This window comes from Podarcis bocagei (genome assembly GCF_964188305.1).
Source record: "Podarcis bocagei genome assembly, chromosome: 3".
NCBI lineage: Eukaryota > Metazoa > Chordata > Lepidosauria > Squamata > Lacertidae > Podarcis > Podarcis bocagei.
The window spans coordinates 49,226,043-49,239,337 of record NC_138127.1 but is presented as its reverse complement, the minus strand read 5'-3'; the positions used below and the strand labels follow the sequence as shown (position 1 = coordinate 49,239,337).

Here is a 13,295-nt window from a genome sequence, read left to right as displayed (position 1 = left end):
TAATACACACATAGCAATTGAACAAAATACATCAAACCATTTAAAGTAGGATTGTCAGATAATCCAGAAACAACAGCTGTCCAGTTCCTGTCACTTTAATAAGAGTGCAATCTGGAGAAATTACCCAGTGGTGCTTTTCATAGCATTACCCCTGTTGATGTCTTCAGATCAAGCTGGTTTTAAAAGAGTTGACAAACCATCCCTGTGGTGCAGCAATAAAACTGCTGCCACATTTGCAAAGCTAAGCAGAGCCCAGTATGGTTTCAAATTGGATGGGGGAACCACATGTTGAGACTCCTGCATTGATGGGGGTTGGACTAGAGGACCCACAGGATTTCTTCCAACTCTACATTTTTATTATTCTAAGCCTAATTTTCTTAACATGGTACTTCTATCCATGTAGAAACACAAAATATTCAACTATAGTAGAAACTGAATTAGAACATAGGATCACAAACGCTATATTTCTATCTGTACAGGAAAGATCACTAGATATCAACCTTGCACTCCTTTTGTACCAACTAAAAACAGTGGAGCTGATTTTGTAATTGTGGATTAAAGGGTTACCCTTACAGATTATTCAGATGTCAGATAGGAGCCAGTACGGGACAGCAGCTTGAAACTCGTTTTCAAATCCCCACTTGTCTCTGAAGTTCATTGCATGACTTTGGGCATATCATAATCTTTCTCATAATCTAACCTATAGGGCAGTGTTTCCCAACCTTGGGCCTCCAGCTGTTTTTGAACTACAATTCCCATCATCCCTGACCACTGGTCTTGCTAGCTAGGGATGATGGGAGTTGTAGTCCAAAAACAGCTGGAGGCCCAAGGTTGGGAAACACTGCTATAGGGTTTGGAAAAAATGCTACTCTGAGCCCTTTGTATAAATAATGTTTCAGCTACTGATAATAACTTTTGGGAATTTCCCCTGAGTTTTGCAAAATAAGCTAACTTTCAAATCCCTTTCTTTTAAAGTCCCTTTCTTATCTTTTATTTTAAATTCTAAGTTATGTACATAGGTTGTAAAGAGGACATGGACCCCCTATGCCAGTGATGGCCAAACTTGGCCCTCCAGCTGTTTTGGGACTACAACTTCCATCATCCCTAGCTAACAGGACCAGTGGTCAGCGATGATGGGAATTGTAGTCCCAAAACAGCTGGCGGGCCAAGTTTGGCCATCACTGCCCTACGCCATGTGTGTGGGATTTGGAGAGGCTACCAAGTCCAGTTTTCTCTGTTACCTTCCTTCCAACCACTGCCTATCTTGCTTGCTTATGCAAACCAATGACTACCTTTTATACCCCCTGTAAATATTTCTTAAATTGTTTGTCTGTTGGCTTCTAGAAAGACACCATGGTAGTGCAGATACTGGAAAGATGACTGTATATTGTTCATAGCTCCTGTGTGCATGCACTTTGTTCTATGAACACTGCATTAAAAAAAACTGAAATCAGAAGCCGAGCTACACGTGGAGAAGCTTAGAATTGATAATTGAACAAGCAGAAGATACAACAGGGGCTGGAAGACAGAAAGAAGGCGTGAGAGTTACATCTTCATGCTGAAGATGCACTTAGAGCAAGCGTGCAAGTGCCTCATTCAAGGAAGGTTGTACATTTGGCTTAAAGCTATGGATGTATTCTTAAGTTGAACACTGTCTGCCAGATGATGCACAACTGACCTGGTTGTATCCAGGTTGTGCATGGGTACAGCTGAGCGTGGCAATTTTTTTGGTTTGTCCTCAGATTTCTTCCATGCTTTGCTGTCTATTTGTAGGAAAGGAGGCGGAACAAATTACATTGTATATCATGGTTACTTTTTTAGTCTGCAATGTAACATATTTCAGCCATGGTCCCTCTTTAATTCAAGGTGACTTGAAGGCTGAACTTCGCTTATTCTGTAAATTCCATATTAGATGGCAAATCTTACAAGTGCTGTCTGTGATACGCACTCCAGTTTGTGGCAATAATTGCACTTAGTATACATGGATTAGGCTTGTAGGAATACCACACACAGGACACAATGAGTTTGGGAGATGCTTTTTCCGACCACACAGAAATTTAACATTTGGCCTATAAAAGAATCATTTTGAGATTATTTACTTTGCAGATGATGAAAAAAAAATATCCTTCATTACTGCTGAACTGTATTCAGGTAAGGCCCAAAGGCCCAAAGGTTTTTGCTTGAGAATTCTGTGGCTCTCAGTATTGTAAGTAGCAACCCCTCTCTGTGAACACTTCAAAAACTCTTGATGACAGTAATAAATCAAGAAACAGAATGGAAAGGTAGCATGTCCAGTGAATTGCCCAAGGTCACATGTCAGGAAAAGGGCAGAGGTGTTTAACCTTATTTGAAACTAGAACAATTGGCATGACAGCATTACATTGCTCTGTCCATCCGGTTGATAACCTATGCTGATATAAAACACAAACGGGTGCTATGCCATTATTTCTGCTTATCTAAAACTACAGGAAATACTGCATAAGGTCTCTTTCTCCCCACCATAGATAATTTTCTGTGCATGAAATATCTCTGGCAAGTTACTATACAAGCAAGGAATATAAAACATTTGGAGTGGAGAACATTTATCAGACTTATATTAAAGTTAAACAAGTGTTAAGGCATGGAAAATTGAATAAAGTTAGCGATCTGTCTCAGAATTGTGGTTTTAAAGGCACATTACAAGTGGTAAATAGCGCAGATAAGTTTACTTTGTACAGAAACAACACATAATTAAAGCAATTATTATACAGTGAAGTCTCAATATTCATCACTGATGGTTAGAGCAACACAAAATGCTTCTGGTTTGTTTATTGTTCTGTCTTTATGAGTATTAATTGTTAGTTCGTTTGACTTGGGGGTTAACAAAAAAAGTTTTTGACTGCTCCCCAGGGTTACCATGATGCCAAAAAGTTTCATGACCCCCTCCCTGGCCTGTACTAATTAGTTTTCTTTTTACTGACTGTTCGCCTAGGTCACTCTCTGGGGTACTGTGTTGTCAAAAGTTTTAGGGCTCCCAAGGCCTCACAATTTCCCACTAAAAATATTTTAATTTAGTTTTTTACTTCCCAATTCCACAGGTGCTCTGCTTTGATACTTTAGTGTCAGAAGCTTTTTGTGACCCTTTCCCAAGACCCCCAAAATATCTTTTTAAAAATTGGCCAAATCCACTTTTACACTTTGGTCACTCTCTTTTTTGCATGCAGTCCCCAGAAGACTGACCATGGGTCACTGTGGCCACCCCAGCTTAAATGATTACATGCAAAACATGGGATTTTCCCTCAATTGTAGAAAACACAGGATGTTAACTAATACAGATTTCATATATTTTAAATAGATTTCCCCCCTCACTAATTTGCCTTAAACCCTATAAAAGAATGTGTTCTACTTTGCCTTTCCAGAATCAGTCAGGTTATAGATGTCTGATTTTCACTGTGTGATCCAAAGCCACAGATTGCCAACCAATTCAGGGCACATTTAGATTTTTGAGTAGGTACCATGCATGCCCCTCCCTCTGGCCACTTCCAGTCAAATGAATCTAAACCTTTAAAAGCACTTAGAGCTGAAAGGGGAAGTGGGAAAGAGTGACACTCTTCCAACTTCCTCCTTCAGCTCTATGATTTTTCAAGGGGGAAAAGGGTAACCCTCCTCACCACCGCATGACCAAAAGGGCATATGGAGGGGGTGCAGTTCAGAGGCTTCATGGTCGCCAGGGGGAGACCTCAAGGGTACCATTACATCCACATGCATCCACGTCCGAAACATCCACACTCACAATATTATACCTGTTTACTTGGGAGCAAATCCTACTGAGTTCCATGACACTTTGTTCCAGATAAGTATTCTTAGGATTGCAGACTTAGACAAGGGAGTAAGCCCAGCAGGGTTTATTTCTGGGTTAAGGTGCTGCATACTCACTCTCTCTGTGTCTCTCTCTCTGTGTGTGATATATACACCGTATTTTTCCGTGTATAAGACTAGGTTTCCCCCCTAAAAAATAATGTCCAAAATTTGGGGGGGGGGTCTTATACACGGGGGCCATCTCCCCCCATTTTCTTAAATCGGAGTCCCCAAAAATAGGGAGCGTCTTATTCATATAGATGGAAAAATATGGTATGTAAAATTTATGAGTAAAAAAAAGTCATAACGAAGAATTCCGTTTGCTGATATTTAAAAACATATTTTTAAGATGCAACTTGACTTTGTTATTTAAAGAAAGTTAATTTTGTTTCAAATGGATAACTCTGCTCTTTGAACAAAAAATGTTATGATAAACAAATAGATATAATTCATTATAACACTGAAGTTACTGACTATTCAAGAAGCCCAACCTTCTACACAAGATCTCAAAAATCTCTGCAATACACAACATAATAGTAATCACAGTAAATGTGTACATAGCAATAAGGAAGATAGTCTTTTCAAAGTGTTCTGGTACCATGCATCTGGTAATATTAAACTTTTTATCAAGGGCTCCTGCATCACATCTGTAGAGTGGATTCACTTGGAAACCAAAGAGCTGACTCTGAAGCCAAAAGGCCACAACTTCAAGGATGATCCTTAACAGAACAGAAAGAATATAAAAAACGGTGTAGGCAGGTCTTTGGAGGATATCTTCCTGAGCGATGCTTTTACATGCAGCATAAAGGTGGAAAATGGCTCCTGGTACCAGTACGGTCACTAGCTGTAAAGCCCAGAATACCTAAAGTGTAGCAGAAACTTGGCTGTCAAATCATTTATCACTGTATTGTGCTACCTGATAACAGACATCAACCAGAATGTCTTGTGACTGCTTTTGTTTATCAGAGGACATAGATAATCTTAAAATACTACTTTAAAAATAGCATTCATATGAAAAATCACTGTTATCCTTTGCTCCAAAGGTTAGCTTCACAGTTCATTAACTTTTTCCTTTCAACTGGTTCATTAGTATTTGATGTTTATCAATTTAATGATAAAACCAAAAGGAAACTGTTAGTTTTCTGACTTTCTACCTTTGGAAACTCCCTTCCACGTGTTGCAGAAGATTCTGTGTCATGTTCTGGGGCAGATATTTAATTCAGGCAAGGACAGCTGGCAATACTTTTTGAACCACTTCTGTTGCCTATGGAATGAAGCGTGTACCAAATAACACACCCTATGGTCTCCGGGGACCTCATGTTGCTGGGAACATTGGTAGTGGCTGATAAGTCACCACCACACCTTCTCATTAAAGAGTCACTGTTAAGCTTCCTAAAAACTAAGGGCACAACCCTATATTCATGATAAGGCAACTGAGAGGCTACAGAATATGGCAGATGTGCTGGCATAGTGGTGGGTTGCTCTGTGAGTCAGTTTTAATGCAGTATATTTTAGCACTTGCATGATTGGTTTTGTTCGTATAAATACTTCATTGTTGCTTTCATATACCAGTTTCTTCCATTAATTTACTTTTCCATGCTTGGCTTTGCCTCCATTTCAGAGACCTTCATTTGAGGCAGAGTGGATGCCTCAAAGCAGGCATAGGCAAACTCGGCCCTCCAGATGTTTTGGGACTACAACTCCCATCATCCCTGACCACTGGTCCTGTTAGCTAGGGATGATGGGAGTTGTAGTCCCAAAACATCTGGAGGGCCAAGTTTGTCTATGCCTGCCTCAAAGTTTCAATTCCTGGCATGTCCAGGAAGGCCTGGGGAAGATTCGCTGCTTGAAACACTGGAAGGTCTCTGCCAGTCAATGTCAACAATACTGAGCTAGGTAGACCAATTTTCTGATTTAGTATAAGGCAGCTCCTATGTCCCTTAGCTTCTTTTGTGTTGTTTTCTTGATTGTAAGCTCTTTGGAGCATGGATTTGTCTTCCGATTTTGGAAAGCGCAGTGCACATGGATGGTATTATACTAACAACAAGCACTTGCCCAGCTTTGGGAAGGAGGCAGGAGGACTCTAGGATCCTGTCAGAGCCTGCACTCCTCCTTTCCCAAGCCAGGGAAGTGCTGATCAGTCTCCTTGAGAAGGCGTCCTTTTTTGCTGTGTGTCCAGTGCTCCCGCACTTGTACTGCCCTAAATCTGCCTCTAACAGAGCACATGTAAACATCTGAGTTAAGATGTAGAGAACAGTGCAAGGAAATGGTCAGTTTCAGCAGACAAAACAGGTGTGTACCCCTGCTCATTCCCATTCCCATCCCCACTCAGGAGCATCCAGAAAATGCAATGAAAGTTGAGAATTTCAGGACAGACAAAACACAGGACATGGTTAAACTATGGAATTTGCTACCCCCAGATGCAGTGATGGCCACAAAGTTAGATAGATTTAAAAGAGACTTAAGACAAATGTGTAGATGGTAAGGCCATCAGTGGCTCCAATGCTGAAGGCAATATGCCTCTGAATACCAGTTGCTGGTGATCACAAATGGGAAACTGCTCTTGCATTCATGTTCTGATTGTGGGCATTCTGATTGGCCATTCCGAGAACAGGAAGTTGGACTGGATAGGCCTTTATGGCATGCCATCACTTATGCTCTCAATTGCCTGCCTGCAGTCCGATGTAGTACTGCTCAAAATGCTACCATCTCAGCTTACAACTTCATACGGTGCCCTTAAATCTTTCAGGGACATTTTGACTACTGTCATAGGCTACACCCTAGCTTTTACAAGAGAAAAGAAGACTTACCGGTGGGGTTATAGGTCTGAATTGGTTGTAACAGAATAGATTAATGTCCCTCTTGTCTGGCTCACAGCTGAAGTGTAAGGCTTCATTGCCATAGACAGCAAAACCCAAAACACCAAGGAAAAACATTCGGACTGAGCCAAAGAAGAGTGTGTGGAATTGACCGACCACTGTTGGAGGCCTAAGCTGTAAAGAATCACATGGAGGTTAAGTAGGAAAGAATGGGGAGCAGGGAGGAATCAAAAGCATTAGTAGTAGTCAAGATGTATCTTAATAATGTATATCTATATAATATATTTTGTTCAGAATTGCAGACACTTTCTGCACACCCTTCACCAAACACTAATCTGAAAGCTGTGTTGTACTGGATAACTGAGTCAGTGAGTAAACACACTGTCAGTTTCATTGACTCAAGTCAATCTAAGGCCAGCATTGATTTGAAGGGGGCATTTCCACATAAGAGGTGAGGTCTGAAGAGCCCCTCTTACAGTAAATGTCAACTGATTTTCTCTTCCAATCACAGTCGCTCTCTGACTGCATCAGATGCCTATTGGGAGGCTTATTTTGGACCCTGGCCAACACACGTACGGCCATGCTATAGAAGGCTCCCTTCACAGAGATTTCATCTAAGGGATTATTTTATAAAGCTTCCCCTCCCCCTCCAGTAACCTGTGACTCATCACTCCGGGGACAATACCTATGTACTCCAGATCCATCAATTTCTAATTCCAGTATGCAACTTCAGAAACTGGCAACCTTCATACATCTAGCTGTTCCACACATACAGACCAGCCATACAGGTTCCCATACGGTGTTTCACATACAGTTCTGATCACTTACTGATGCAACAAATACAATGGTATCATTAAAATCAACTCTTATTTAGTCTTAAAAGTAATGTCAGCTTATATGCAGCATTTGTAAGACTTGCTGCAGAACAAGAGGAAAATGCTAGTACTAAAACATGCTTTCTCTGAAGAAAAATGCCATTTTGTATGCTGGGGATGTTGTTTTGAACCTCTGTTCAAATTGTTTGCGACCAACCCTGAAAACCTGTCCTCATAATGAGATTATTATTCTTTCTCTAGCACTTCTTATCCCATCCATACTTACACATCCTTCATAGAAGTTCTTGATGTAATTTAAAGACATGTCTTGTAAGATGTTCTCCTAGTGCAATTGTGGTATAATCCCTACGCCTCATTGCCAATTTGCTGTCCTCAGGCTCATTCTGATGCTATTACTCTCTCCTGACCTTTCCTATGAAAAACTCTTGTCACTGCACAATTATAATTTTTTTTTATCTCTGGGGCCCCAATTAACCTTACACTTTCAGGGAGGGAGAAGAAAAGGCCCAAACAAAGGCTGTGTACATGTGGCCTGCCCAATAATCCCCACCGAACGTTGTCAGCAAAAACCTTCACCCAAACCCCATAAACTAGCAGCCGGCGACACAATAGGATGGAGAACGTGCAACTGGCCACGGAATCCCCTTGTTGTGCTAGAAACACATGACCCTCCTGGCTTGGCTCCTAGGGCCTGTCCAGATGCCTGCTTTGCCCACTGTTAATGTAGCCTAGCAGAAACAGCAGGAGCTGGTGCAGTGCCCTGAGAAAGAGATAGCCAGGGAGAGTCATTATTTAATTTTCAAGCAGACTTTATTTTGGGCTGGTGCCACCTGCACTGTTCCTGAAAGCACCCCATGTGCACTGGCAAATGCTGGCTGAGCAGACAGACTCATTTGGAAGCTCTCCAGAAGACAAAAGAAACAAAGCCTCCAGAAACTACATTTGCCTTGCAACACATTCTGGGTAAAATTAAGTTTGAGGATAAAAACGTCTCAGCTAGTATTGGTGGTAGAAGTAGTAGTAGTATTGAATTGTTATTATTAATATTAAATGTATTAGCTTCCTCCCCACCCCATTACAGGCAACTTACCATATGAAAGATTAGTAACGTGGGATGCCATCAGGATTGTAGTTTGAAACGAATATCAAGCAACAGGGAAAGCAATTCCCCCAGCCCTCTGTGACTTGCCATGATTCCTTTTCAAACATCTCCTCCACCTCCCAGGTGGCATCATGTTCTGTAAACCTCAACATGGTTCTTGAGATCTATGACCATCTCCCCTCATTACCAAACTGAATACACCATTGAAGATTACTTGTAGGCTGCTTTGATAGGACAACTTTCCTGAAAGCTGGTGGGAAGGCCAAACAGGCAGAGGGCCTTCTTGGTAGCAGCACCCTTCCTGTGGAACGCCCTCCCATCAGATGTCAAGGAAATAAACAACTATCTTTTAGAAGACATCTGAAGGTAGCCCTATTTAGGGAAGTTTTTAATGTGTAGTGTTTTGTTCCTTTATTACTATTATTATTATTTATTATTATTATTCTGTTGGGAGCTGCCAGGAGTGGCTGGGGAAACACAGCCAGATGGGAGGGTATAAAGAAACAAATAAACATTGCCTTAGCTCCCTTAGCTACATTGACCCTGCTCGGATCTTGGTCTTCCCTCCCTCCATCGAGGCCTCAGCTCACACAGGACCTCACAGCAAACTCTCCTGAGGCCTTTTTGCTCTTTGTCGGGCGGAGGCCGCCGGGTCCAGCTTCCCTCCCCGGCAGGGGCGCCGACTTATAAAAAATATTGGGGGGGCCCATACCGGGGTCCTGCCGCTGGTTCGCTCGGGTAGCCGGGAGAACGCAGTTCGAGGTGGCGGTGTTGGGGAGAGACCCTCGCTCAGGGCGCCACTAGACTTGGCGGCCGGCGGCCTATCTGGGGGGTTTTGGAGCGTATTTCGGCGGAGCGATTGGGGAGGAGGGGGCTTGTTGCCGGATTCTTCAGCTGGGCCGGAGATCCGCTGCTGGGGGGTCCCTGGGCCGAGTTGTGAGCACGGCCTGCTGAAGGGAGATCCAGCCGATTGCGCGACGGGGACGGCCGGGGCTCTCCGGCTAGGGCGCGCGGCTGGCTGGCTGGCGAGGGAGCAGGTGGGGAGGAGGCGGGGGTCCTCACTCTCTTAGGAAACGCACCCGCGCGCCCGATCGCCACGAAGTCCGAAGGGTGCGTGTGTGGAATTAAAAAGCAAAAACGAGATACGGGCAGGGCAGGCAAAGAGTTTTCTGCAAGAGGATGGAGGGCAGGTTGAAGAGAAAATCACTCAGGATGAGACAGTCAAATCAGCCATGATAAAATGGGCTCAGGATATTGGGTATAACATCATGTTTGAGGACTGGGAAAGGCTATGGACCACCGGAATGAAATTCACGGCATGTAATGCCTTGAAGGAAAATATTATGAAAATGATTTATAGGTGGTACATGACCCCAGTCAAGCTTGCAAAAGTATATCACCTGTCTGATAATAAATGTTGGAAATGTAAGGAGGCTGAAGGGACATTCTTTCACCTCTGGTGGACTTGTCCAAAAGTGAAGGCCTTCTGGGAAATGATCTATAATGAGTTAAAAAAAGGTATTTAAGTATACCTTTCCCAAGAAACCAGAGGCCTTCCTCTTGGGCATTGTTGGCCAGAAAGTGTTAAAGAAGGATAGAACTTTCTTTATGTATGCAACTACAGCAGCAAGAATACTTATCGCAAAATATTGGAAGACACAAGATTTGCCCACACTGGAAGAGTGGCAGACGCAATTGATGGACTACATGGAACTGGCTGAAATGACTGGCAGAATCCGAGACCAGGGAGAAGAAACAACGGAAGAGGACTGGAAAAAATTTAAGGACTATTTACAAAAACAATATAAGTTGTATGAATGTTAAAAATTTACACGATTCGGAAACTATAGCTTCAGCAATTAGATTTGGGAAACAGGAAATTATATTTTAAGTAAGAAAAGGTCAAAATCTAAGGTAATACTATGTTTAATTTAAGATATAAGTAACTGATGAAAAGTATGTTAAATTTAGAGGTATAGTATTTGAAAAGTACAAAATAAGGTACGAAACAAGGTAATAATTTGCTGATATCTTTATTATAAAGAATGCAGGGTAAGGGAGATGCGAGGAAGTCCAGTTAGTTATATAAAAAATGTGTTGAATGGTTGGTTTTCTTTTCTTCTTTCTCTTTTTTTCTTTTTCTTGTTCTTTTACTTTTTTCTTCAGTGTATGTTTCTAACTTTGTATTTGAAACCTTAATAAAATATTTATAAAAAAAGAAGAAGAGAAAATCCTTTCGCTTTTCTGGGGCGCAGGGAAGTCTCAGAGCCGGAGGTTGGGGAAGGGACCCCCTTTGCTCTGCCCTCTTCTCCCGTCTTAGATTTGCATGGGGGTCCCCGCCCGAGCTTGCCTGGCCACCGGGCCACACAAGGGCCGCACTCTACGCGGCACACCTTGCTAGCCGCGCAGCTGTCCTCCGCGGCTGCGGAGCGGCCCTGCGCCGGTGCCCAGCCCCTCTGGGTGCCCGCTGCGCTGCCAATGACAAGCGGGCGACGTCGCGGGCGGGGAAGGCGTCGCTTTCTTTCCCGATCCTGCATCCTCCCAGTCTTCCAGCCCTTTTTTGGGTTGGAAGCTCGTCTCGTTCGCCCTTCTCCTTTCTTCACCCTGCGCGCAATTTTCCTCCCTCGTCTCCCTCCCCATTTCTCCTTCCTTCCTGACTGACTGACTGACTGACTGACGGGCTTGGGCTCGGGCTCAGGCTCCGGGTCGGGCTCAGGCTCAGGCTCCGGGTCGGGCTCAGGCTCGGGCTCGGGCTCGGGCTCCGGGTCGGGCTCAGGCTCAGGCTCGGGCTCGGGCAGCCACAGCGTCGGCGGTGTTGGCGATCGGCGGCGCGGGGGGATGGCCCTCCCGGGGGAGCCGGCGCTGCTCAATGGGGTTGCCAAGGAGACAGGCCGGCCGCCCTCCTCCCCCGGCCCGGCGCCCCCCGCCGCGCCGGTGCCCGTTATCGAGCTGGTGCGCGCCGGGCGCCCTATAAAAGCCGCGGACGCGCCCACCGCCGCCCGAGATTATTGGGGGGGCTGAGCCCCCCCAAACGAATTTTTGAGGGGGCTCGGGCCCCCTCAAGCCCCATGGAGTCGGCGCCTATGCTCCCCGGGCTCCTTCCCTTTCCCCTTCCGCCCCTGGAAGCGAAACCTCGGAAGCAGGTAGGACAAGAGGAGACGCGAGATACGCACCAGCCGCAGCCCTGGCGTGGCATTGTTGGGGGGCCCCATCCAGGCGCCTGCCTGCTGCTCCGCGGCGACCGTCCGGGGAGGCGCGTCGCGATCATCCTGGAGGGGAAATGCGCTCCTGCCCGAGCGGAGAGCTCCAGGGGCGGCTATCCCCCGCCCAGAGGGAGCGAGCCGGAGAGGGAGGAGGGAGATCCAGCCTGGCAGCCGTCCAGGTCGGAGGATCCCGCCGCCCAGCGCGTGGCTTCGGCTCTCCCGGGACGCTCATAGTTGCGCAGCCGGACCCAGACGAGTCAAGAAGGAAGCTGGCGTCTCTCAGGACGCTTTCATCAACAGCCAGCTCCCCAATTCCAGATGGGCAAGAAAGAGGGGATCAAGCGCCCAAAGGGATTTGTTGGGACAGCCTTCGCCAGCCGGGCTCCCTCCAGATATAGAGGAACTAGAAATCCCAGCAAGCCTGTGAGCCATGCAGGCTGAGGAGAGGAGTTCTAGTTCAGCAACGTCTGGAAGGAAGGCAGCGGGTGTGCGAGCGCCGAGGGAATAACAAAGGAGGGCTTCCTACGACCCAGAGCTCCGTGGGGACCCATTAAGTTGGGTGTTAAAATCTAGCAACGATTATAGGTTCGAAATGGATAGGCGGAGGTTCAAAGTCTTTGAACTCTTCCAGTCACTCTGATTATAAGTCACGGGATGGAATGAAGACGCGTTAGTTGAAGTTGGGTGTGTAGCTTTTCTCTAAGGAGAGCAGCATCCCCGGGCAAGGGGAGTTTGCTCAAAGGGGGAGGAAGGGTGGGGGACTCTGCGGGACCCTGGCGAGAGGCGTCCTGAGGCCTCAGGCAGGCTTCCGCCTCTCGGTTCTCCAACAGTAAAGTATGAATTTCCGTGAGCTGCGTCCCTGCAGCAGCGCTGTTCGAAGAGAGTGCCAGCCGATTAATGCACCACTTCAATTCAGTAATTTATTGGCTTAAAACCAAAGGTCAGCGCAAAACCAGGGAAAGGCCAACAAGTAGCAATAAAAAATAGCAGCAAAGGAGAAACAGAAGTATCTTTCTATCCATCTATATCTATCTATAGCTATCACCTATCTATCTATCATCTATTTTTCATCTGTCTGTCTGTCTGTCTGTCTGTCTGTCTATCTTTCGCCATGGAGTTCCAGGTTGGCTTTCTTATTGTATAAGAATATACAACACTATGCAGACGCTTCCATAGTTGGTAAAGTGTGATTTTGTGCGTGACGCTGCCCACCGCCCCTTTTCAGTGTACGATTAACCCCCTACTACGTCTTCCTTTTCATTGCAACATGACATTGCCCCCACCCGACTGGATTGGCTTCCTTGTGCCTCATATCCCCAGTGGCCTCACTAACCTCAGGTGTGGTGCTTGGCTCACTTACTTCACTCTCCTGAGTTGCTACAGTGAGATATCGAGATACCTCCGCTGCAGCTTCATCTCTGCCTACCCCGTCCCGCTGCCAGGGATCCTGCTCCTTTGACAGTAAAAAAGTAAAAGAGGAAGGAAGGAAGGAAGGAAG

General features: G+C 45.3%; 1 protein-coding gene across 1 annotated transcript; it reads right to left on the bottom strand.

Moving 5' to 3' along the window:
• Positions 1–850: 850 nt before the first annotated feature.
• Positions 851–11,858, bottom strand: GJE1 (gap junction protein epsilon 1). Its single transcript, XM_081186328.1, has 3 exons — positions 11,768–11,858; positions 6,648–6,830; positions 851–4,699 (listed from the first exon to the last, which is right to left on the bottom strand). The coding sequence occupies exons 1-3, from the start codon at positions 11,804–11,806 to the stop codon at positions 4,304–4,306; spliced, it is 618 nt and encodes a 205-aa protein (XP_081042454.1). The 5' UTR covers positions 11,807–11,858; the 3' UTR covers positions 851–4,303.
• Between the last annotated feature and the right edge of the window lie 1,437 nt (positions 11,859–13,295).